We start from the raw sequence: 20,615 nt of genomic DNA, 5'->3' as shown, positions 1-20,615 counted from the left end.
GAAAAAGACAGGTAAGGATGTAGAAGAGGGAGAATAACGAATAAGGAAAATAAGACAAAAAAATAAATAAGAAAAACAGAAAAAGAATGAATTATACAAAAAGAGAGAATGATAAGTGAAGAATAAATGATGATAAAGGTAAGAATTGGTAGACAGGTAAGGATATAGAAGAGGGAGAATGAGGAAATAAGGAAAATAAGACAAAAATATAAATAAGAAAAACAGAAAAAGAATGAAATATACAAAAGAGAGAATGATAAGTGAAGAATAAATGATGATAAAGGTAAGAATTGGTAGACAGGTAAGGATAAAGAAAAGGGAGAATAACGAATAAGGAAAATTAGACAAAAATATAAATACGAAAAACAGAAAAAGAATGAAATGTACAAAAAAAAAAGAGAATAATAGGTAAGGATTAAATCGTGATAAATGTACGGTATGGTAGACAGCTAGATAATAAAACAGAATAATAATAATAAATAATTATAAAACAGAATAAGAATAGAATAAAGAATAAGAAGAAAGAAGAAGAAAAAGGAGATTAACCGAAGATATAGTGGAAAAAAAACATGAAAAACAAAAATGAAAAAAATACTGACAAAATTAATAAAAACAAATGCAGTGGAAGGATTAAAGAAAAGAGAAAAAGGAAATATGAAACAGAGGACGGAGAGAGCGAGGAAAACAAGAAAAAATAACAAAAACAAGGGGAAAAACAGAAAAATTACAGTCCATTAAGGGGAAACTATTGTATTCTGAGAGAAGGGGGAGAAAAACTTTTAACGTATGGGAACTCTCTCTCTCTCTCTCTCTCTCTCTCTCTCTCTGACACCTTCACCTTAATAAACTTTGTTCCGCCGCCAAAGAAGAAGAAAAATGTCGTTTCCATCATTACAGGGACCCGGTAAGGTATGTTTCTTTTGTGTTCCGCCGGCAAGATTCACCCCTCACCTCCTCATCCTCCTCCTCCCTTCCGCCTTCCTTCCTGCTTTCCCTCGCGCCTTCCTCGCTCCCTTCGTCTCCTCCTCGACCCCTCACCTCACACTCCTTCCTGCCTTTTCTCGCCGTGCATTCCATCATGGCGCAGGCACGTCATTGTCTGCGCCGAGAACAATCCATGAAGGAAGTGTTTATGTTACTGGTGTGAACGACGGCGAGGCGGAGGCGGTGATCGTGTGTGTGTGTGTGTGTGTGTGTACTAACGCCATGTGTTTCCTTCCGCAGGCTGCTGCTGGTGGCGGCAGCGTGTGCGGGCGTGGGCGTGGGCGCGGGCACAGAAGGCAGCGCGCGGCGCCTTGTGCTCGGCGAGGGCGGCTACGCGCGGCTCATGGCCTCGCCGCCGCCGCTGCCGGCCCTCACGCTGGCCGCCTGGGTCAACATGACGACCTTCCCCGAGGGCGTGGCGCCCATCCTGACCCTGGTGGCCCCCGACGCCCAGTCCCAGGTTGCCTTCTTCCTGCGGCACGACGGCCTGGGCGTGCTGTGGGGCGGACCCGCCGGCGAGCCAGCGCGCGCCCTGGACACAGTGGACCGCCACCCCCGCACCCGCTGGCTGCCCGCCTTGCCGCCCCGCGCCGCGCGGCGGAGGCGCGAGGCCGTGGACTACAGCGGCGGGCTGGGCGACATTGTGGACCTGCTGGCGGACCCTCGCAGCGGCCGCTCATACGACACGTGGACGCCCTACGGCTTCGTGGACGTGGACCAGATGGGCGTGGAGGACCTCCAGGCCGCACCGTCTAGCCTGTCCGACGGCCTGCACATCCTCCCGATGCGGGAGGGCGCGGGCCGCGCCGAGTCCTACAGCGACTGGACCAACGTGCCCTACGAGCTGGCCATGCAGGAGAGCGGCCGCCCCGCCATCATCACCGAGCCCTCCGGCGCCGACGACTTCGTCTTTTTCAACTGGAACGTGCCGCCCGCGGCGCCGCAGCGCATCCCGGAGTCCCCCAACCAGTGGTCGCCCATCTGGCGGGAAAAGACGTCTGCCAAGACCCGCACCAAGGCGGCCCCCAAGACCCAGACGCCACCGCGACCCGCCGCCCCTGCCCCGACTCCCGCCCCGGCCCCGCCCCGCCCCGCCAGAGGCTGGACCTCCGAGGTGACGGAGGTCAAGCTGGAGCTGAGTGGCTGGCGGCCCCAGCACATCCCGGGACCCGTGGCGCTGCCCCCGCCCCGCCCTGCCGACCCGCCCCTCGCCCCCGCCTTCAGGTCGCCGCCGCAGCCAGCCCCCACCCGCCGCCCCGCCACCCCCTTCGCCACCACCACCACCACCACCACCACCTCCACTGAGTTCCCCACCACCAAGGCCTCCACCAAAGGCAAGCCCACCACCACCTCCCCCAAGCGACCCGCCCCCATCACCACCTCCCGCACCACGCCGCCCACCCCGCCCACCGCAGCCTCCACCCGCTACACCACCCGCTGGTTCTCCTCCTCCGCACCCACCACGGCCCCGGCCCGCAAGACTCCGCCCCGCCCGCCGCGCCCCACCCTCCCCGCCTCCCGCCTGCCCCCCAGGACGCCCCTCTGGAAGCTGATCAAGAACCCCAACATGGCCGCCCACCACCACCACCACCACCACCACGCCTCCACCAAGGCTAAGGCCCCCGCCCCCACCACAGCCTTCACCCGCCCCACCACGCCAGCCACCACCACCACCACTACCACCCCTACCACCACCACGCCCACCACCACTACCACCCCCTTCACCATACCCTCCACCACTACCACCCCCTTCACCATACCCTCCACCACTACCACACGTCCACCAACCACCACCACCACCACCACAACGACTACCACTACCACCCAAACACCCACCACCACCACCACCACCACCCCGAGGCCCCGTCCCCCCGCGCCCCGCCCCACGATCACTACCAAGCCCCAGGTCAGCGGGCACAAATCCAAGGTGTCGGTGTGGGCGGGCAGTGCGGCGGCCAAGGCCAACGCGCTGCGGCGGGACAAGTGGCTGGGCGGCGCGGGGCTGGCGGCGGTGAGCATCGCGCCGCGCCACGTGCAGGAGTTCCAGCGGGCGATGGAGCGCGCCGAGACGGTGCGTGACGGCGACACGGCGGTGGTGTACTCCGTGCCCATCACGGACGTGGAGGCCTTCAACGCCATGTACCGCCAGTACCAGCAGCAGGAGGGCTCGCACGCCCCCGCCCCCCCCACCGAGGACGAGGCCAACCCCAACCGTCTGGAGGACCTGGGCCCGCTGCCCGACTACGAGGAGACGGTGGCCCCGGCGGTGCTGCGGGAGGAGGAGGCGGTGCTGGCCCCCACCGAGGAGCCCCTGCCGGCCACCCCCGCCCGGGGCGCGGCGGCAGCCAGCCAGCCCATGGAGCAGACCGCCCCCAGCCCCGCTCCCGCCAGAAGCTGGCCCCAGCTGGCTCCCGCGGCCCCCTGGGTGCGGCGCGGTGACCTGCCCCCGCCCACCACCCGCCAGGAACTGCCGCCCGCAGCCACCACCACCACCACCACCACCACCACCCAGCGGGCCACGCCCCCCCCGACCCCCAGGACCACCACACTGCAGTGGCCTTCCTCCACCACGCCGCCGGCGCACCCCACGATGCCGCCTGCTCCCCCCGCCGCGCCCCGCCCCCCCGTGTTCCACGCACCGCCCCTCACCGTCCAGGCCGCCACGCCTGAGGCTGTAGAGCCCCCTCGCACCTCGTCCACCTTTGCCGTGTTCCACGAGGAGGAGGCAGCGGCGCCCCTGGCCGTGCCCGCCGAGGAGGAGGCGGCGGCGCCCCTGGCCGTGCCCGCCGTGCAGGAGGAAGGCGCCCCGGCCTCCCACTACCAGGAGGCCTCGCCGCTGTTCCTGGAGCAGCTGCCGCCCCAGTACCTGCTGCCCGAGGACCTGCCGCGGCCCCTAGCCACCACGCGCCGCCACGACGACCGCCGCCTCGAGGAGCTCATTTTCAGCGCCGACCCTGAAGAGCTGCTGCGGCGCGGCCTGCTGCCCCGCCCCGTGCACTACGTACGCTCCCAGGACGAGGCGGACCGCTGGCTGCGGGACCAGTACCAGGGGCAGGGAGAGGGCACCGTCGTCGCCGCCGCCAACACACTCCCGCGGGAGACGGCCAAGCCGGCCCCGGCGGCGGGTCGCGGCTTCCACTTCAAGAAGGTGCCCTTCGACTTCCAGGCCAACGAGTGGTACCACGTGGCCTTCAGCTGGAGCAGCTCCAACCACCAGGCGGAGGTGTTCGTCAACGGGCGCCTGGTGGGCACGCTGACGGGCGTCATGGCGGGCCGCGCGGCGCTGACGGGCGGCGGCCTCACCATCGTGGGCCACACGCTGCTGCCGGACCTGACGGACTTTGACCCCACGTCCCGCCTGCTGGGCGAGGTCACGGAGCTCAACGTGTGGGGCCGCCAGCTGGACGAGGCCGAGCTGCGCGACGTGTACAGCTGCGGCGCCGCGCCGCCCGCCACGCCGGCGCTGGACTGGCGGCGGATGACCATGAGATTCTACGGCGACGTGTCCCTGGAGCAGAGCCAGGCGCTGTGCGGGGCCTAGGGCGGCGGTGTGTGTGTGTGTGTGTGTAGGTAGTGTCTGCCGCGGCCAGACCGTCCTGGGCGGCCACACAATGACTGGACTCGCTGTGCGGGCACACGGTTCAGTGCCGCTTTGCTTGTGGCGCGCGGCCACGCCGGACTCGGGACGCGTGGGCGGGGCGGGGCTGACGCTCGGTGGGGCTGGCGCTAACAAGGTTGTTGGGGTATATCGTTAAAGCTATACAGCAAACCCAGGCTGAAGTGGCGGGCAGCCTTACCCCCCCCACCACCACTCCGCCCCCGGCCCCGCCACGGCCCGGCGTGGTGTTGGGCGCCCCGCGGGGTCTCTGCTCCATCATTGTTTACTTGTTATGCTTGTAGTTCATATTTATAGCCGCTGTGCATCCCCTGCCTCCCCACCCCCCCCTTGCCTGCTGCCCACGTGTGCCTGGCGGACCTCACCGGGGGTAACACGGCCGCCGCGCTGCTGAGGAGGTCTGCTGAGGGTGATAGCTGAACACCCCCACCCCGGCCCTCGCTCGGTGCCCTATCCTTCTGGCTCCAATCCTCCAGCTCCTCTCCCTGTCCTCCTTCTCTTCTCCAATCCTTCTCTTCCTCTTCCTCACCCTCCTCCTCTTCCTTTCTGTCCTTCTTCTCCTCCTCCTTTCTGTCCCTCTCCTCCTCCTCCTCCTTTCTGTCCCTCTCCTCCTCCTCCTCCTCCAGGCACCACAAAGCATCTACATTCTCCATCGTAGCATCACATAGTTAAGTCACTTCCATCAACACATTACTGCCTCCCCCCTTCATCATCCCTTCCTCATCATCCCCTTCTTCATCACCCCTTCCTCGCTATTCCCCCGCATACTGATATAATGTGTTGTTGAGGCATAGGCTGTGTCCCCCAATCTGTACACACCCACCCATTTAGTACTTATAGAATGGAAGAAGAAAACATACACACAAACACACACACGCACACACACACACACACACACACACACACGCACATAAATAAAACTGCTTGGGAAATTTGCATCACGGTAGAAAAATGAAGAAATACAAAGAAAATAATCGCAAGTAATCAATCATTTACACACACACACACACACACACACACACACACACAGAAAAGACAAGCAGCTCGTAATATTTTGCAACGAGGTAAAAAATTGAAAAATATGAAAATAATAAAAATAACAGATTAAAAAACAAAACTTGAAAATAGTTAATATAGAGTTTGGAATTTGAACTTATTGGATACTAGTAAGATCTTAAGACAATTACTATATGTTTTTTTCTTCCTCTTCTTCCTATGAGTACAGATTGGGAGGATGCGTACTAATTGGCGGACATGACCTTCCCTGGCTTTTGTAATCTCTCTTTTTATATGTTACCAGTGAGGAAAAAAAGTATTATCGATGTACTGTGAATAAGTGAATAGATGTATGAATAGTGTAAGAATAACCATCTCTCTCTCTCTCTCTCTCTCTCTCTCTCTCTCTCTCTCTCTCTCTCTCTCTCTCTCTCTCTCTCGTGTATATATTAGGCCTACTGTCGGGCTGGCTCCAAAAAAGGGTGTGAACTTCTTTTGAAATATAATGACAATGAAATGTGTGAGTGGTTTGATTTTTATGGACCTTATCGAGAATTTTTTTTTTTTTTTTTCTTCTGATATTTTTCTCATTCTCCTCATCTTCCTCCTCCTCCTCCTCCTCCTCCTCTTTCTGAAGCATTTTATTTTTGCCCTTCAACTTTTTTTTTATCCCTTCTTTTGTCTTCTGGTATTCCTCCTCCTCCTCCTCCTAGTCTTCCTCCTCCTCCTCCTCCTTCTCAAACACTTTATTTTTGCTTTTGTCTTTTGGTATTTCTCTTCTTCTTCCTCCTCCTCCTCCTCCTCCTTCTCAAGCATTTTATTTTTGCCCTTCAACTTTTTTTTTATCCCTTCTTTTGTCTTCTGGTATTCCTCCTCCTCCTTCTCCTCCTCTTAGTCTTCCTCCTCATCCTCCTTCTCAAGCATTTTATTTTTGCCCTTCAACTTTTTTTTACCCCTTCTTTTGTCTTCTGGTATTCCTCCTCCTCCTCCTCCTCCTAGTCTTCCTCCTCCTCCTTCTCAAACACTTTATTTTTGCTTTTGTCTTTTGGTATTTATCTTCCTCCTCCTCTTCCCCCTACTACTACTACTACTACTACTACTACTGATACTATTACTACTGATACTATTACTACTGCAGCTGTTTCTATTCATAAGCTTTTCCTCTAAAAATTCTAGCTTGCTATACATAATAACCACATCTGTTTATAAGCTGTCCCCCTAAAAAAATATATTCTAGCTCACCACACAATATAAATAAATCAAAACACATCAATTTAAGAGCTGTCCCCTAATAAAAGACACATTCTGGCTTGCTAAAAGAATGAAAACATCAATATATATTAGCTCCCCCATTAAAAAAATATATTCTAACTTGCTAAAAAAGAAATCTGAATAGCTACAAGTACATATATTCTACTTTACTATAAGAATTAAACTTCTATATAATACCCTATCCCCTTAAAAAAATATATACATTCTACCATACTATAAAAAAAAAAAAAATAATAATAATAACCCTGAATAAAAGCAACATGTAAAATCATCAGAAAATACAGCAAATACCACTAAATAAAAACATCTCCAAACACAAGTAACAAAACCTATCATAACACAAAACACATCCCTCCACGCACCTTTAAAGCAGCCTTGGCGATGAGTGTGAGCACCCTAGCCTGGCGGGTCCGCGTGTCGCCCCCACACACCCGCAGCAGGCCGGCCAGGTGCTGCAGGAGGGAGCTGTGTCGGTAGGCTGCACCCCGCCCCGCCAGGCACTCCCCGACCAGCGACAGGCGGTTCTCACACAGGCGGACTGCAAGGGAGGGATTGGACACTGAATACCAAGAGGAGGAGGATTGAAGACTATGTAAAGAGGACTATGAAGGAAGGTAGAAGGAAGAAGAGGTGGATCAAAGACTATTATGAAGAGGATTATGAGGGTAACACTGAAAGAAATAAGAGGAAAATAGAGTAAGGGAATGAAGAGGTGGATCAAAGACTACATGAAGAGGATTATGAGGCAAACACTGAAGGAAATAAGAGGTAGGAGAGAGTATAAGAAGAGGAAGAAGTGGATCAAAAACTATAGTACAAAGAGGATAATGTAGGAAGGCAAAAAAAAGAAGAGGAAGACAAAGATTATACAAGAGAAGGGAAGATAAAAGGAGGAGGAAGATCAAGGACATGTGAAAAGGATTATAAGGAAGCAGAAGGAAGAAGAGGAGGAGGATCAAATGCTATACAAAGAGGACTATGAAGGGAGGTAAAAGGATTCGGTTGTACGAGGGTAATGGAAGAGAAAGGTTGAGCAGTAAAATAAATAAAAATGCCAATAATATCTGACTCCTATGTGTGAAAATGTTAAAAAAAAGGGAGTTGCTGCAAATACCAAGAGGAGGAGGATCAAATTCTATACAAAGAGGACTATGAAGGGAAGCACAAAGGAAGAGAAAGGTTAAGCAGGAAAATAAATAAAAATGCCAGTAATATCTGACTCCTATGTGTGAAAATGTAAAAAAAAAGGGAGTTGCTGCAAATACCAAGAGGAGGAGGATCAAATTCTATACAAAGAGGACTATGAAGGGAGGTAAAAGGATTCACTTGTATGAGCGCAAAGGAGGAGAAATGTTAAGAAGCAAAGTAATTAAAAAAATGTCAATAATACCTTGCAGCGGGAGTTTGTTGATGCCAAAGTCAGGCAGGATCTTAAGGGCCTCGATCAGGTCCTTCTCCTGCTGGATGTCCTCGTGTTCGGACTCTATCAGGTTGAGACACTGCCTGCCGGGAGTGAGAGATGGCGAGATATGAGAAATTAATGTGTTTAGAAAGAGATACGTTTAGATTTATTTATTTTGTGTAGTGAGCTAGAATATATATTTTTAGGGGAACTTGTTATAGATAGTTGTCATTTTTTGTATAGCTATAATATTTTGTACAGCAAGACAGAATATATATGTTTTTTGTTGTTTGTTTTTGCGAGAAATGAGAAGTTAATGTGTTTAGAAAGAGATACGTTTAGATTTATTTATTTTGTGTAGTGAGCTAGAATATATTTTTTTTAAGGGGAACTTGTTATAAGAACATAAGAACATAGGGAGTCTGCAAGAGAAATAGATGTGAGTTTTTGTATAGCTATAATATTTTGTACAGCAAGACTGAATATATATATTTTTTTGTAATTTGTTTTGCCCTCGAGTTGGTTCCTTTGGTCAATGAAAAGTAGGAAAATTAAAGGAGTATCTGAACAAATGATAACTGGACAAGTAAACAGAGGAGGAAGATAGAGAGGCAGGAAGGTAAGCTCAGGTGATGGCAACTTGAAGATTATTTAATTATTTTTTATTATTTTGTGTAGTGAGCTAGAATATATATTTTTTTAGGAGAGCTTGTTATAAATACATGTGATTTTTTGTATAGCTATAATAACAAGATAATAAAACCATTAAATAATCTGCAACATAACTCACAAACCCCTTGGTCTAACATTAAACAAGATAGCATAAAACAGAACTATAGAAGAACACCCAAGTCCTTACATGGCCAAGTCGATCGCCTGGTCTGAGTGGCTCTCGGAGGAGTTGTAGTAGTGCGTGGCGGCGGCGGCAACGAGCTGAACGGCGCGGTTGAAGGGGAGCTGCTGCAGGTATGGGTTGCTGATGGGTGAGTGGTCGGCACGCGTCTCCATCAGCTCACCCGCCAGCCTGATGTTGTCTGGCTGTTCGGACCCCAGCAGCGCCTCAATCACCTTCTGTTTGGGGGGAGGAGAGGAGGAAGGTGTGAGGGTGATGGAGACTTGAAGATTACCTATTTACTTATTTATGTTTGGGGGCAGGAAAGTATTTTTGGGCGATGATGAATTGTAGATTATCGATTCATTTATTTATCTATTGTTTATACAGGCAAGGAGGCACTTCAAGAGAGGGAAAAAAAGGGGAAACAAAAAAAAGGTCCAGTAAAAAATGAGGGATGGAAGGTCAGCTCAGGTGATGGTGACTTGAAGATTATTTACTTATTTTTTTATTATTTCAATTCATGTTTTATACGGGAAAGGAGGGAACTCAACGGTGCAAAATAAAGGGGGGAAAAAAACTTGCACAAAAAGTCTGTACAAAAAAAAAAAGTACGGAAAAAATGGAACAATAAATGACAATAAAAATAAAATAAAAAAAAATAAAAAAAACAGCACCCACCTGCAGGCACACTTGGGGCTCCACGCAGGCAAACACCTTCTGCTGCAGCTCCAGAGTGTCGTACAGCAAACGCCGCCACTCCTCATCGCTGCAACGTGGCTTCCTGCGTTTAGAAGTGATATATATGTGTTAACGCTGGCATCTTGCACTGCCCACAAACACTAAATTATATTCTGTATACCTGAATTACAATGTGGGTTCAATAACTGTTTATCTTTTTTATTTTATTTTTTTTACAGCAAAGGAGAGAGTTCAAGGGCATAAAGAAATATATAAAAAGCCCGCTACTTACTGCTCCTGAATAGAGGTCAAAGGAGTGGCCAAAAAGAGAGGTCAATTTCGGGAGGAGAGGTGTCCTGATACCCTCCTCTATACATTATCCTGATACCCTCATCTATACATTATCCTGATACCCTCCTCTATACATTATCCTGATACCCTCCTCTATACATTATCCTGATACCCTCCTCTATACATTATCCTGATACCCTCCTCTATACATTATCCTGATACCCTCATCTATACATTATCCTGATACCCTCCTCTATACATTATCCTGATACCCTCCTCTATACATTATCCTGATACCCTCCTCTATACATTATCCTGATACCCTCCTCTATACATTATCCTGATACCCTCCTCTATACATTATCCTGATACCCTCCTCTATACATTATCCTGATACCCTCCTCTATACATTATCCTGATACCCTCCTCTATACATTATCCTGATACCCTCATCTATACATTATCCTGATACCCTCATCTATACATTATCCTGATAACCACCTCAATACATTATCCTGTTACCCACCTCTATACATTATCCTGATACCCTCCACTATACATTATCCTTCTACCCTCATCTATACATTATCCTGATACCCTCCTCTATACATTATCCTGATACCCTCCTCTATACATTATCCTGATACCCTCATCTATACATTATCCTGATACCCTCATCTATACATTATCCTGATACCCTCATCTATACATTATCCTGATACCCTCATCTATACATTATCCTGATACCCTCCTCTATACATTATCCTGATACCCTCATCTATACATTATTCTGATACCCTCCTCTATACATTATCCTGATACCCTCCTCTATACATAATTCTGGCATGAATGTTATATTAAATCAACACAATCATAACTGCAGCTTCAGGCATAAATCATTGACTCCTTCCTTATATACAAGCATCAGAAGCAGTTTTTTGGGATCACCACAAATCTAGCAACACACACATTACCAGCTTCCTTCTGCACCAAGACACAACCTTCAACATAAAGACACACACACGTTAACCCCTGCCATCCCACAACACCGTCATGGTCCCAGGCTATGGCACTGCACACTCTTCTTGCTTTAGTCTCTCTGCAACTTCCTTCATCAATACATATTACACGCTTAACCCAGTAGCAGAGATGGGCCAAATTTGTGGCTTTACCGTGTAGCAGCGACAGGCCATATTTTTGCCATGATATAAACCCCCTAAAACAGATGATGCAAAAACTGATTACAAATGCGTTGATGTATATTATGGAATGGTTTGTGCGAGTGATTTTTTCTCATTTTTCTCGCTTAGAGGGACCTTTAAGAAACATGATCCTCGCAGCTACTGTGTTAATAATAGCTCCATGCATCACAGCCTTCCTCCACATCCCTTCACCTCATCAAACACACCAATCCTCTGCCCACTCCCACACCCCCACCCCCACACCCACCTCTTAGCGGCCAGCCTGGTGACCTTAGTGAGCACCTCGCCCACCCTGGCTGCGTCGCCCTGCATGTCCCTCAGGTGGCGTGGCGTTAGGTTCACGCCGTAGCTGCTCAGGAGCTCGGCGGCGTTGAGGTGGGACTCCAGCGTGTCGGCCAGGTCATGCAGCTTGGACAGGGACTCAGGGGTGCGGCTGGGGGGACACAACACACAGGATAAATAGAGGTTACGAATGGTCAATCTGCCGACACATGGAAGCTCCTGAAGAACACTTACTCATCGTCTTCCCTCCATAGTTATAAGTTGATGTGCCCTTCGTTAAAATTTCTGTACCCTCCATGATAAAGTTTGTGTAACCTCCATTTTAAAATTTTATACCCTCCAAAATTTTTAATAATGCGTATTTCCTAGAACTTTTAATCACATTTATTAGTTTTCAATCCTGCTGAAAGTCTTGATCATAGCTGCAGAATGGAGAGAGGAGGAACATAGCATTGAGAATAAGGAGGGAGGAGCATTATAGTGTTGCAAAGAGTTCACATTAAATTGATATAAATACCACAAAAAAAAAGCACAAAACTTGGGGCATTGATCCTATGGGAAGAACTTTTAATTTGTTCACAACTGTTCACACACTCACCCTGACTCCCTCTCTGGCAGACACTCCACACAGGCGATGGCCCAGGGCAGCTGCGTCTCCCTCTCACAGGCGTACACACACTCCACGGCCACCGCCATCATCTCCTCTGCCGACTGGATGATGGCGGAGAAGGACTGGTCGGGCCGGGAGTGCTGGGTGGGAAAGAAAGGAGTTATGAGGGGTGGGGTGGATGGGAGGTAGGGGTAGTTACCTTACTTAACATAGCCTTACCTTCCCTTATCTAACCTTGTACAACCTTCCCTTACCTAACTCCACCTAGTCTTACCTCACCTAACCCAACTATTCTCACCTAATTTTTAATCTCAAGTAACCTAGCATAACATAACCTCACATTACAGTGCTTAACTTTACCTCACCATACCTTACCTCACCTAACCTGGCTATCAACTAATTCAACCTCAATTAACTTATAATCTCATCTTACCTCACCTAACCTACCTATCCTCACCTAATTCAACCTAAAATAACATACAACATGACCTCACATTTCCTAACCTGACCTAACCTACCTTATCTCACCTCAAGTAACCTAACATAACCTCAAATTACAATACTTAACCTCATCTCACCTAACCAGATCATACCTTATCTAGAAGAGAGAAAGATGGAGGAAGGAGAGAGAGAGAGAGAGAGAGAGAGAGAGAGAGAGAGAGAGAGAGAGAGAGAGAGAGAGAGAGAGAGAGAGAGAGAATGAATAAATAAAATCATAAAGTCTACCTGCAGTATCTTGAGTGGCAGGCCGAGGTCCGTCTTGGCAGTGGCCACCATGTAGGCCCTGAGCAGGCTACTGGCGCGGCCCGGCTGGCCCTTGTCGCAGCGGGCCAGGAACGGCAGCAGCCACCGACGGATGTTCTGGATGTAGGTCTCCGGCGTGCTCTGTGGAGGATGGATGAGTGGATGAAGGCTTAGTCTGTCTGGGATGTCAGCCATATAACAATCGCTAGGGACTAAAATACACATGAAAATTATAAAAACACACAAAAAAATGTATATAAATTAACAAATAATGAAGAATAAACAATAAAAACAATAAATCAGCTGACGGCACTAAGCAAAAACACTAAATTGCTTGACTGCTAAACTGCTTGACTGCTAAACCCCTTGACTGCTAAACCCCTTGACTGCTAAACCCCTTGACTGCTAAACCCCTTGACTGCTAAACCCCTTGACTGCTAAACCCCTTGATCACTAAACCCCTTGACTGCTAAACCCCTTGACTGCTAAACCCCTTGACTGCTAAACCCCTTGACTGCCAAACCCCTTGATCGCTAAACCCCTTGATCACTAAACCACTTGATCACTAAACCACTTGACTGCTAAACCCCTTGATCACTAAACCCCTTGATCACTAAACCCCTTGACTGCCAAACCCCTTGACTGCCAAACCCCTTGACTGCTAAACCCCTTGACTGCTGAACCGCTAGGGACTCACTGTGGACATAAGGTGCGTGATCTTCTCATCGTCGGAGAGGCCGAGGAACTTGTCGAGGGTCATTGAGGACAGCCCCACCTCGTACACCATCACCTCCAGCGAGTCCAGGGCGTCCAGCAGCTCCTCCAAGCCCTGGGGTGAGAAGGGGTGAAGAAGATTAGGGGTCGTATTTTAAAATATTTTATCACCCAAGTTCACATATTTGACAAAGCTTTCGTAGGAGTTGTGGGCATTTCCAGGGGTAGTTTTATGACCCTGGTGGTAGTGTGACCCTTCCTCTGTACCATGAACCTAAAATCACACATATTTGATAAGGCTTTCGTAGGAGTTGTGGGCATTTCCAGGGGTAGTTTTATGACCCTGGTGGTAGTGTGACCCTTCTTCTGTACCATGAACCTAAAAACACACATATTTGATAAGGCTTTCATAGGAGTTGTGGGCATTTCCAGAGGTAGTTTTATGACCCTGGTGGTAGTGTGACCCTTCCTCTGTACCATGAACCTAAAAACACACATATTTGACAAGGCTTTCATAGGAGTTGTGGGCATTTCCAGGGGTAGTTTTATGACCCTGGTGGTAGTGTGACCCTTCCTCTGTACCATGAACCTAAAAACACACATATTTGACAAGGCTTTCATAGGAGTTGTGGGCATTTCCAGAGGTAGTTTTATGACCCTGGTGGTAGTGTGACCCTTCTTCTGTACCATGAACCTAAAAACACACATATTTGATAAGGCTTTCATAGGAGTTGTGGGCATTTCCAGAAGTAGTTTTATGACCCTGGTGGTAGTGTGACCCTTCCTCTGCACCATGAACCTAAAAACACACATATTTGATAAGGCTTTCGTAGGAGTGGTGGGCATTTCCAGGGGTAGTTTTGTGACCCTGGTGGTAGTGTGACCCTTCCTCTGTACCATGAACCTACGAAAACACTCACTATAATCCGACTGACCCCCTCTTTGACCTTTAGAAACACCTGATGTGAAAAGCGAATGAGTCTTAAAATACCACCCTAGGACACACAACATATGAAAACACAGACCACTCTCTCTCTCTCTCTCTCTCTCTCTCTCTCTCTCTCTCTCTCTCTCACCTCTACGCCCCTCTCCCGGCCAAGCTTCAGGAGGTCAAGGGCAACGTCAACAAAGTGGCTGCAGCGCTCCACCTCCCTCGCCCTCTCCCTGTACCACTCGCTCACCACGCCGCCGTCCAGCTTAGGCCCGCGGAACTGCTCTAGGCTCGGACGCTCCCGGTAGAGGAACGCCGCCGGGTCACCTCTGTCCTGTGTGACTGCTTCCCTGGGGTGGTATGGGGTGGTGGGTTAAGTTAAGGGAGATGTAGGTTAGGGAGGTTAAGTTAGAGGGAAGTTAGGGGGGTTAGGTTAGGGGTGGTTAGGTTAGAGGGAGGTTAAGTTGTGGGGGGGGGGGGTTAGGTTAGGGGAGGTGTAGGTTAGGGAGGTTAAGTTAGGGGAGGTTAGGGGGGTTAGGTCAAGGGGGGGTTAGGTTAGAGGAGGTTAAGTTAAGGGGGGTTAGGTTAGGGGAGATGTGGGGTGGTGGTAGGATAGGGTAGGGGGGGGGGTAGGTTAAGGGGGGTAGGGTATGGGGGAGGGGTGTTAGGTTAGGGGGAGGTTATGTTAGGTATTGGGTGGTAATGGGAAGGGACAAGATCATAAGGAGTCTGCAAGAGGAGGCACACTTTTATCATCATTATTATTCTAACCATTACTATTCAATGCAACTCTCTCTCTCTCTCTCTCTCTCTCTCTCTCTCTCTCTCTCTCTCTCACCTGCAGGCTGGCTCCTCACACCAGTCGTCATCCCTGAGTCGCTCCTGCTCCCAGGGAAACACCTTGTCCCCCTTACACTCTGGCAGCAGCGACCTGGCCGAGGGGAGACAAAATAATTTATATAAAGGCACAAAAAAGCCCCCCAAAAATATATCCAGTCATCCCTCAAATAGTACAGTTTCCAATAGTTCGGTTTCAGTTTTATGTGGATTTTCATAGATTTTTTTAGGATTTTTAAATTTCGCAACGAGCAGGAAATTTAAAAATCCTTAAAAGACCTTCTATGACAATTCGTATCAAACCGAAACCAAACTATTGGAAACCTTACTATTTGAGGGACGGCTGTAAATAATTGAAAGTGATACATTCGGGATTTCATGAGGGTACAGCGGCAGACTCCCCCACCTGTACTCGTAGGGGCCAAGCGTCGGGGGGAAGTTCGAGAGCACGGCGAGGCGGTGCGGCAGCGTGTCCTCCCCGTGGTAGGTGAACATGACCTCCACGCCGCCCCAGTCGCCGCCGCGGGCAAACTCCACCGTGGCGCCAATGGCCGACTGGCTGCGGAACTTATCGTAGAATCCGGCGTCATAGTGTTCTGGGGCCAAGTGAGCGCCGCCGAGGAGGACCTAAGGGGCGGGAGAATGAGTATTAGGGTGTTTATAAAAGGTCAAATATAGGAGTAATGTCTGGAGGCCTCGCACATCTACTTTCACCCCTTCCTTTCTTTACTCTACCCTCCTCTTCCTTCTCCTCCTCCTCTCTCTATGTCCCTCTTTCTCCTCTCTTCTCTTCCTCCATGCCTTCTCTCATCTACTTTTTCTACGTCTTGTGGAGTTTTCTTATTTGCTTTGCCCTTGAATGCCCAAATTGGTGAATAAATAAAAATAAGAAAAAAAATATATGTTTGTATGTATAGATAGATTGATATACACACACACACACACACACACACACACGAGTCTCACCTCATATGTTGCCAGGCGATCGAGGTAGGTGAGGAGTTTTTGTCGCGCCACAATCACAGTTCTCTGCTCTGAGGTGAGGCTGGCAAAGTTGATCTGTTGAGGGGAGGAGAGAGAAGGATTATGTAGAGATGGATTTTTACACATGCAGACTTTGGGATATGGAACACTCACCCTCTCACTCTCTCTCTCTCTTTCTCTTTCCTTCCTTCAATAAGTTTTATATACGTAGTTTTCCTTCCTATTAATATTTCTTCTTCTTTTTTTTATATATCAAAGGATGTGGCTCAAGGGCAACAAAAAGAGTAAAAAAAAAAAAATAAATAAATAAATAAATAAATAAAAAAAAGCCCGCTACTTGCTACTCTCTTTTCCTTCCTTCTCTCTCTATCCTCTCCTCTTCTTGCTCTCTTCTCTTCCCCCTACTTTCCCTCGTCTTTCTCTGGCCCTTTCCATCCACACTCTCTCTCCCTCCCTCCTTCCTTCCTTCTTTTTAACCTTCCATCCCTCTCTTCCTCCTCCTCCTCTCTGCCTCTGTTCTCCTTTCTCCAATCTTCCCTGTTTTTTCCTACCTTCCCTTCCCTTCCTCCCTCCCTACCCTCATTTCCTCCTTTCTACCCCTTCCCCTTTCCTTCCTCCTCCTCCTCCTCTCCCTCCTTCCTTTGTTCCTTCTTTTTAACTCCTCCATTCCTCTCCTTTTCCTCTCTGTATGTCCCTCTTCCTTCTCCAATCTTCCTCTGCCTTCCAGTGTCTTTCCTCCTTTCTACCCTTCCCATTTCCTTCCTCCTATCTCATTCCTTATCTTTACTCCTCCTTCCCTCCCTCCTCCTCCTCCTCCAGCACCTTCGAGAGCAATTGGTGTTTCCTCTTAAGCTCCTTGGCGGCCTGTTCCTGCATCCTGGCCTGGTACTCCCCCGGTGGGATGTCCAGCGCCGCGTCAAGGGCCTCCTCATCCTCGGGGCTGCACACAATGAACTCCCCATTGTCGCTCCCCTCCCCTATGGCAATGACGGCCTAGGGGTGGGTGGGGAGAGGATATTAGGGGAGTTAGAGTGGAGTTAGTTAGAAAAAAGGAAGTTAGTTGGTTAATAAAGGGTGGGTAGAGTCTGAACCAAGCAATATAAAAGTAAAAGAGCAGGAGATGGACAAATTTACTAAACTGATGAAATAAAAATTAAATGAAGAAAATGAATCCTCTCGTTATTTAGTGAAGGGCAGTAAGGATTAGTTGCATCAGTAGTTAGGTTAGGAGGGGATGATGGAGAAAGTGAGGATTAGGATAGTGAAGTTAGTCAGTTAGTGAAGAGTAGTTAGAGTTAGTTGTAAAGGATAGTTAGGTTAGTTAGTTGTAGAGGGTAGTTTGAGCAAGTTAGTTAGTTAGAGGTAGTTAGATTAGTGTTGAGGGGATTGATAGTGGAGTTCAAGAAATGACAGGAATTGTTTATATATTTCAAAATTGCTTTGGAAGAGTACTTGGGGTTAGTTGTAAAGGATAGTTAGGTTAGTTAGTTGTAGAGGGTAGTTAGAGTAAGTTAGTTCGTTAGATTAGTGTTGAGGGGATTGATAGTGGAGTTTTGAAGAAGAAATGACAGGTATTGTTTATATATTTCAAAATTGCTTTGGAAGAGTAGTTGGGGTTAGTTGTAAAGGATAGTTAGGTTAGTTAGTTGTAAAGGGTAGTTAGAGTAGGTTAGTTAGTTAGAGGTAGTTAGATTAGTGTTGAGGTGATTGATAGTGGAGTTGAAGAAATGACAGGTATTGTTTATATATTTCAAAATTGCTTTGGAAGGGTACTTGGGGTTAGTCATAAAGGATAGTTAGGTTAGTTAATTGGGAGGAGTTGAAATGACAGGTATTGTTTATATATTTCAAAATTGCTTTGGAAGGGTACTTGGGGTTAGTCATAAAGGATAGTTAGGTTAGTTAGAGTAAGTTAGTTAGTTAGATTAGTGTTGAGGGAATTGATAGTGGAGTTTTTAAGAAGAAATGACAGGTATTGTTTATATATTTCAAAATTGCTTTGGAAGAGTACTTGGGGTTAGTTGTAAAGGATAGTTGGATTAGTTAGTTATAGAGGGTAGTTAGAGTAGGTTAGTTAGTTAGAGGTAGTTAGATTAGTGTTGAGGTGATTGATAGTGGAGTTTTTAAGAAGAAATGACAGGTATTGTTTATATATTTCAAAATTGCTTTGGAAACACAGATTGAAGCTAAGCGGAAATAACACTGATCATATGAAACAACATAAAAGAAACCTGCAAGCAAATAGAATCTTATTAATAAAACTGAGCAAGTAAACTTTTGCCACATGAAAAAAAGCTGAAATCATGAAAACAAATGAAAAGGAAGAAGATAGAAAATTAATTGAATGTAAGAGACCAGAATATTTAACAACATACAGAAAATAACTGGATGAAGAGGAACTATAATTTATGAGAGTGGAACATATTAAAAACTGTTGATGAATTAATGAACAGATAAAATGCCCATAGTGTCAAGCAAGGAAAACACATCATAATAAAAAGTAATTCACACCAGTTGCTGAAATAAAAAATTGGCAATATATCAAATGAATAGAATAAATGAATAGAAAATGACATAACACTTCAAGCTAATAAACACCAATTAACCCGGTAGCAGCGACGGGCAAAATTTGTGGCAGCAGCAACAAGCCAAATTTGTGGCTTTACCGTGTAGCAGCAACGAGCCAAATTTGTGGCTTACCATGTAGCAGCAACGGGCCAAATTTGTGGCTTTACCGTGTAGCAGCAACGAGCCAAATTTGTGGCTTACCATGTAGCAGCAACAGGCCAAATTTGTGGCTTTACCGTGTAGCAGCAACGAGCCAAATTTGTGGCTTACCATGTAGCAGCAACGGGCCAAATTTGTGGCTTTACCGTGTAGCAGTGACGGGCCAAATTTGTGGCTTTACCGTGTAGCAGCGACAGGCCAAATTTGTGGCTTACCATGTAGCAGCGACGGGCCAAATTTGTGGCTTTACTGTGTAGCAGCGATGGGCCAAATTTGTGCCATGATATAAACCCCCTAAAATAGATGATGCATAAACTGATCACAAATGCTTCGATATATATTATGAAACGGTTTGTGTGAGTGATGATTTTTTCTCATTTTTCTTGCTTAGAGGGACCATTAAGAAACGTGATCCTTGCTGCTACCGGGTTAAAGAACAGCAAACATGAGGATAACTACACCATATGAAAACAAACAATACATAACAATAAAAACAGACATCTCAAAAATTCATAATCCCTCCAGACATAAGAAATACCCTGACACAAAAGATAAATACATCCACCCAAAATCTACAAAATTTATATCCTCCAAATTCGAACAAGTATTCATCTTAAAAATATACATCTTGGCAAGAACTCCCAAAACTATATACGTATCTCTCATAAAATCTCATAAATATACATCCTAAAAATATAAATCTCCCCCAAAATCCAAAATAATACATCCTAAAAATATAAATCTCCCCAAAAATCCAAAATATATACATCCTAAAAATATAAATCCCAAAATCCAAAATATATACATCCTAAAAACATAAATACATCCTAAAAATACATATCCCCAAACATTTCATCCCCAGACAAAAATATTAAGAAAAGCAAGCAAAAAATTCAAGCATTCTCATGAGCAACCAACTCCTGGACTAACCCAAAATTTCCTTAGAAAGATAGATTAAAAAAATATCTATATAAAATAATTCCCAGACCAACCAACCCCACCAACACCTCCACTCCTTCCCCACCACCCACCAACCCCACCCCATGACCATCCACCCGATACCAACCTAAACAAACATAAAAACAAAGCAACACCCACCACCCACCCACCCCACCCACCTCCAAGTCAGTGCCACGCAGCCCATAGAGAAGCAGCTCACGGGCGGCATCCAGGTCCTGCGGCACCCTGGACAGGCACTCGGCCAGCACCCAGGAGCGCTTGTGTATCTTGGCAAGGTAGTCCTGAATAGAGGCAACCGTGACGGGGCTGCGGCGCCACTGCTGCTGGTACACACGGTCACAGTCCAGCCTGGGGTAGAGGGGAAGGGAGTATGGGTTAGGTTAGTGTATTTGCAGTAAGAGGTGATGGGGAGTACAGGTTAGGTTAGTATTTCCAGTAAGGGGTGATGAAGGAGGGTTATGGGGAATGTAAAAAGAAAAAAAATTAAAAAATTCAAACTGACCATAACACACCATAACATCATTCAAAGCAACATTAGATTGTCCTTCTG

General features: G+C 47.6%; 2 protein-coding genes across 4 annotated transcripts in view; one reads left to right on the top strand and one right to left on the bottom strand.

Annotated features, from left to right (window-relative positions):
* LOC127000876 (mucin-2-like) overlaps positions 1-5,495 on the top strand; it is a 19,309-nt gene extending 13,814 nt beyond the window's left edge. Inside the window, exon 2 of the mRNA XM_050864985.1 lies at positions 1,225-5,495. Within this exon, the coding sequence (XP_050720942.1) occupies positions 1,225-4,525 (3,301 nt within the window). The 3' untranslated portion in view covers positions 4,526-5,495. The remainder of the gene's footprint in view (positions 1-1,224) is intronic.
* The window catches only part of LOC127000875 (NBAS subunit of NRZ tethering complex-like), a 101,797-nt gene that overhangs the window by 73,603 nt on the left and 7,579 nt on the right, over positions 1-20,615 (bottom strand). For all 3 annotated transcript variants that reach the window (XM_050864984.1, XM_050864981.1, XM_050864983.1), the window contains exons 11-24: positions 20,224-20,413; positions 17,201-17,371; positions 16,361-16,453; positions 15,801-16,021; positions 15,396-15,488; positions 14,703-14,907; positions 13,610-13,741; positions 12,895-13,053; positions 12,157-12,308; positions 11,524-11,709; positions 9,784-9,886; positions 9,130-9,341; positions 8,259-8,371; positions 7,231-7,406 (exon numbers count right to left, since the gene is read on the bottom strand). In XM_050864984.1, coding sequence (XP_050720941.1) covers positions 7,231-7,406; positions 8,259-8,371; positions 9,130-9,341; positions 9,784-9,886; positions 11,524-11,709; positions 12,157-12,308; positions 12,895-13,053; positions 13,610-13,741; positions 14,703-14,907; positions 15,396-15,488; positions 15,801-16,021; positions 16,361-16,453; positions 17,201-17,371; positions 20,224-20,413 — 2,206 coding nt within the window. The remainder of the gene's footprint in view (positions 1-7,230; positions 7,407-8,258; positions 8,372-9,129; positions 9,342-9,783; positions 9,887-11,523; positions 11,710-12,156; positions 12,309-12,894; positions 13,054-13,609; positions 13,742-14,702; positions 14,908-15,395; positions 15,489-15,800; positions 16,022-16,360; positions 16,454-17,200; positions 17,372-20,223; positions 20,414-20,615) is intronic.

This window comes from Eriocheir sinensis, chromosome 19, assembly GCF_024679095.1.
Source record: "Eriocheir sinensis breed Jianghai 21 chromosome 19, ASM2467909v1, whole genome shotgun sequence".
Taxonomy (NCBI): Eukaryota; Metazoa; Arthropoda; class Malacostraca; order Decapoda; family Varunidae; genus Eriocheir; species Eriocheir sinensis.
Note: the sequence above shows the minus strand (reverse complement) of the source record. Positions and strands in the feature narration are given on the sequence as shown.